The following is a 5735-nucleotide window of genomic DNA, read 5'->3' on the forward strand; positions in this document are numbered from 1 at the left end:
AGGGATGGTGAACTATATTCTTATCTGTTTATTTCCAAAGGACTAAAATGATTTTAGATCTGGTCTGAGGTCAGGTTCTCAAACGTCGAAGTTGAATACTTCAACTGGTTCTATATAAAATAAAATCTAATGGTGTCCCATTCGGGTTGAGCAGGGTTGACTTGTCTTTCTGATGGGGATGCAGAAAAGAACTGTGAGCTAAGGATAGTCAAATACTTCAGGCATGAGGCCTATATAAAGGCACAGAGAGTCCTGTTCATGATAGAATAGAGAAAAGAAGAGCTACGGAAAGGAGAAACAAGGACAAGTAGAGAGAGAGAGAGAGAGAAGAAGAAGAAGAAGAAGAAGAAGAAGAAGAAGAGCCATGAAGGCTGAAGCGATGATGGCCATGGAAGAGCAAAGAGCTGAGCCTGACAGCGCTGGTGGACGGTATGGCGGAATGAGCAGTGTCGTTAAGGTAAGAAGAAATAATCTTCTTGGATAATTCGTTTGGTTTTTGCCGCTGGAGAAACAGGGAGCGATTTCGCGAACTGGGTTTCCTTGGTCTGTCGTCGCTTGAACAGCATGATGAAGAACTGCGACGAGCAAGCCATGCATTCACGGTGGATGACAGATCGTGCATTCATGCAGTACTAAGGCGCTTCTTGGGTTTTCAATTTTCAGGCAGAAGACCGGAAAAGAACCAGCAGAGGAACGATAACCCAAACCGATCTTCTCCTGAGCAAAAAATTACGAGCACCAGCGAGCAGGTAAATTGATCTACGACATGTCTAGCTCGATATGTTCAATGTGTTACCATGGATTATAGGTTTACAGATTCACAGATCTTGGTTATGTTTCACGTCTACAAGGCAGCAATTCTCTTTCCTTCGTTAAGGAAATTTTGGCTAATATTTATTCTTGAAAATTGAGGGACATAATATACTCTTAGGTTTTCCCTTATATATTATCCAAAATTAATCCTCGAAAGAACTTTTTCTTCGCTTTTGCTTTCCTGCTACCGATTACCCGCGTAACGCGCAGGTGTAAGTTGATTTAAACTAAGGAGAAAATTTGCAGTGAAAAAATTGGAGGAAAAAGAGTACATCTTACTTTAAACAAAGGTGCTGAGATTCAATAGTTCAAAGTTCCTGGAGTTGACTTTTCCGTCATAATATTAAACCTCGTCAAAGATCCTGAATTTTGTTCATTATTGACCTTCTTTGTCCAGCTGTGCAAGAACGTGGACGATGACTAATATGAGATCCGATATATTCCTGATTTGAATATACTAATCATGCAATTATCACACACGTCTCGAAAACCACAAATCAGCGCTTTGTTGAACTACTACCTCTTTATTTTCTCCTTATAAGATGGATTTTCTTAATTACTATAGCTTCTATTTTGGTTTTTCTTTGGTATTTTTAGGATCAAGATCCGCTTAAATCCGCGCGATCCGAAATGGGCGAGGTGCGAGAAGAGAATCAGAGGCTAAAGACGTACTTGGACCGCATAATGAAAGATTACAAGACCCTCCAAATGCAGTTCTTCGACATCGTCAAGCCCGATCAGGAGCAGCAGAAACCTTCAGATGATGAAGCAATGACTAACGGTAACGATGACAAGCAGCGAGCTGAAGAGTCTGAAGAGCTTGTTTCTCTCAGCCTGGGAAGATCCCCCTCAAGCCAGCACTCAGAGAAAGACGATGAGAAAAATAAGTCGTCGATTTCACCCCGTCCAGGGAAGTTGTTATTCTTAGAGAATATCAGCAAAGAACAGCACTTGGATCTCTCATTGGACTGCAAATTATCTGATGCATCGACTACTGGGGTTGAAACTTTGCCAAAGAATAATAATGATAACAGCAAGGGTAGTCCTGCGACTAGCTTCGAAGATCATCAAAAGGAAGAAGCCGCTGAGACTTGGTCACCCAACAAAGTCCTAAAAACAAAGAGATCAGGTGGGGATGATGAGGTTTCCCAGCAAAACCCAGTCAAGAAAGCTAGGGTTTCGGTGCGGGCTCGATGCGATGCAGCGACGGTTAGTAATCTGGAGCTTAATCAGGCAGTTATATATATCGGTCGAGATACATAGTCTCATCAGTTCTTGGTTGATTATAAGTAATGTGTATGGTTGAATGTTGCAATCTGAGCTAGAGAAGTTGTATGATGATTCTTCAACAGATGAACGATGGATGCCAATGGCGAAAGTATGGCCAGAAAATTGCAAAAGGAAACCCATGCCCTCGAGCTTACTATCGGTGCACGGTCGCACCATCGTGTCCCGTAAGAAAACAGGTAGATTAACTTGCCTTCACCATATTGAAAATGTATAATTTGAAGACTTCAGGATATGTGGATAACCCTATGTCATTTATTCATCACGTTTGAGAAATTATAGGACGAACTTTCATCTTGCCCGTCTAATTGGAGATCTCTCTTTCTGAACAATCAGGTGCAAAGGTGTGCTGAGGACATGTCCATTCTGATAACCACATATGAAGGCACACATAACCACCCGCTTCCGATGTCAGCCACTGCTATGGCATCCACCACCTCGGCGGCCGCTGCCATGCTGTTGTCCGGCTCCTCAAGCTCACAGCCAGGACAGAGTCACGGCACATCCACCACTATTGGGGCCGGCCTCCACGGACTTAACTTTTGTCTGCCTGATTCTTCGAGATCGAATCAATTTTACCTGCCCAGCTCGGTCATGCCATCTGCTCCTGCCCACCCGACAATCACTCTCGACCTCACTTCCTCAAACTTATCATCGGCATCATCGACTTCATCGCATTTCAATCGATTCTCCTCCCATACTTTCCCTTCAGCAACGTCAAGATATTCTTCCACAAGTTTAAGCTTTAGTTCGCCTGATCAATCTGATAATAATCTTCCCATGTCATGGGCTAATAATGGGCTCCTTAACTACGCCACCCAACTCCAAAACAAGAACCACACAGCTTATCAACCCTACTTGCAGATGAAGAACAACCCTAGCCTTCCTCAACAATCTCTACCAGACACCATTGCTGCCGCAACCAAGGCGATCACAGCAGACCCCAACTTCCAATCCGCCCTAGCAGTCGCTCTCAAGTCGATCATCGGCAATGGTAGCAGTGGAGCTGTCCCAGCGACTATAGGGGATCATTCTCACGGAGCGGGAGACAGCAACAGCTTTGGCCACAAGTTGAGGTGGAGCACCGAACCCTTTTCGACAGCCTCTTCTCTCCTCCCCCAGGCGTTACAAGCAAACGGGTGCTCGTCGAGTTTCTTGAACAGATCAAGCTTGTCTTCTCAACTTGGAAGTTTTGTGATCCCACCTCCTTCGTTGCCATTCTCATTGTCAAAAGACCCGCGTCCCCGAACGATAACAGGGATCGCACAAATTTGTTATAATGAGGGAGAAAGTTGTGTAGCATGATAAAGATGTAGCTGTACCAAGCAAACAACGTGTTTACAAAGAAGGGTTGGAACAACTATTTGTTTGTTTATTGCAGAGTTAGATTGGTGATATGTTAGTGTTTGAGATGGAAAATCGTTGGCCTTTGATGCAGCCAGTCATGCATTTAAGATTGACAACACTCTCATGGAAAAATCCCTCATCTATAAGGCCTCATCTTTGACTTTGTCATAAAGACTTGTCATTTCCCATGCATTGAAACTTGCATCAAGACTCTTTTAGAGAACCACAAGCATTGGAGATATTGTTCATTTAATAACTTATAGTTTTTATGTAATTTATAGTTTCTAGGCTTGACTTTAGTCTCTTGCTCTTCTTTTGTATTTTTATAAAAGGTCATTGAACCTCTGTAAATTTGAGACCGAATTTGAATAGTGAAAATTTGCTTAACACAATTATCTTGAATCTTGAAGAGTTTAAACCCCTTGAAAATTTAGAAGAGTTTTCACTCCGTCCTTAAAGAGCCAAGGCTTTTAAAGCTTGCATCATTTAAGAGTTGCAGCCATCAATGTTGAAGCATTGATGCCATTTTGACTTCCTTGTAGGTCTAGAAGAGCAACCATTGAAGTTTATATCATTTTCTTCATTTTGTCCATTCCTGTTTCATCCACTTCCATCAAAATTCGACAAGCCTATGGTGTTTATTTGAAAAAATTCAAAACACAAAAGTTATAGATATTCAAGTCTCCATTCTTTGGCTATGAAATCAAGTCATTCTAATTTGAATCGACAAAGTTATGCCTATTTTCCCAAGCTAGTGCAGACAGAAATTTCTGCTCAATTTTGTGGCCAAGTTTTTCACTCTCCCAATCCCATTGTTCAAGCAACCGGCCTTGGGCTACATCAGTTGGTATCGAGCTTTATAGGATAGGACAATGCCTTTGAGACAAGCAAGATGTTGAGGTGGCTGAACCATCCCATCAAATGGAGTACAAAAACTTATTGAGAATTTGTAACAATATATGCAACAACAAATTGATGACTTGACTTGAGAAGTTCAACGTCTGAGGGCTGAAGCAAATGACCTTCCACCCCATTTTGAAACTGGAGAATCCAATGGTGATTCCTCTTCTTTAGAAAGTGTTTAATCATTTCCCTAAAGGAGGAATGCTCCATATTGCGCACAAAAGTTCGTGAGCCGGATTGGGAAAAGGAAATTAAGAGAGACATTTCAGAATTTTCAGGTACCAATTTTGCTGATGAAAATGTTGACTGGTTGACACTTGTAAATGAAGTTTTTGAGAATAAGGAATGTTTGGAAGATTGCTGAGTTGGCATCATTGCCATGTGATTATGAGGTAAGGCCATAGCATGGTGGAGACGTGAGAAATAGATTTGCCAATCTATTGGCAAGGCTCCACTCACATCATGGAGAAAAATAGAGTATAAAATATGAAGTAGTTATTTTCCAAAGGATACAAGAGAGAGCTCTACCAAATGTACCAAAATCCGAGATAAGATACATGAACGGTGGATTAATACACCAATGAATTCAATGAATTGGTGATTTGTAACAACTTTCAAGATCCAAAGGAGGTGCTCATGAACAAGTACTTGAATGGTCTTCAACTTTATATCCAAGATGCCTTAGAAGTCCTTAACATTTGGGACTTGGGAGATGTGCAACAACAAGCACTCACAATGGAGAACTCTTGCTCTAGAAGGCAATAGTCTTCTACCCTGCCAAACCAAGCAACTAGGAGTAACACCAACATTACCTAAGTTGCTGAAACTACGACAGAAACTACTAGTAAGCTTTCTACTTAGCCCAATGCTTCAAAACAACCATTGCTTTCGATGTACGTTGTTATTCATGTGGAGAGATGGGTCATCATGCTAGTAATTGTTGAAACAATAAGAATCGACCAGCCGGTAAAGCTTTCTTGGTGGAAAATGAATTTGATGAGGACGCAGAGGAGCCACTTGAAGGAGACTTGAAATGTGATGAAATTGCTATAGAGAAGAACAAATAATACATGCTAATTTTGGTGAACTTCTCATGATGAGGAAAATTTTTCTCACTCCTAAAAATGACATCGAAGATAGGTGGTTGTGCACCAATATCTTTTACTTGCACCATTTTGGAAGGTATATCAATTAATCATTGACTTAGATTTTTGTGAAAATTTAATTTCTAAAGTTGTGAGCAAACTAAAATTGGAGTTGAAGGCGCACCCTACACCTTATAAAAATGTCTTGATTGAAAAGAGGTATTGAGGTAACCATTTCCAAATGATGCTTTGTCAATCTTTCCATTGGTTCTATCTATTTTGACAAGATATGGTGCAATA

At 41.1% G+C, this 5735-nt stretch overlaps 1 protein-coding gene across 1 annotated transcript; it reads left to right on the forward strand.

The window, feature by feature from the left end:
* The first annotated feature begins 337 nt into the window (after window positions 1-337).
* LOC104419220 (WRKY transcription factor 72B) lies at window positions 338-3733 on the forward strand. The gene is given in 6 exon segments (XM_010030811.3): window positions 338-457; window positions 664-749; window positions 1411-2022; window positions 2166-2279; window positions 2437-3334; window positions 3337-3733. Coding segments are annotated over 4 exon segments (1635 nt in total). The 5' UTR covers window positions 338-457; window positions 664-749; window positions 1411-1443; the 3' UTR covers window positions 3381-3733.
* Window positions 3734-5735: the final 2002 nt, after the last annotated feature.

The sequence above is a fragment of the Eucalyptus grandis genome, chromosome 2 (genome assembly GCF_016545825.1).
Source record: "Eucalyptus grandis isolate ANBG69807.140 chromosome 2, ASM1654582v1, whole genome shotgun sequence".
NCBI lineage: Eukaryota > Viridiplantae > Streptophyta > Magnoliopsida > Myrtales > Myrtaceae > Eucalyptus > Eucalyptus grandis.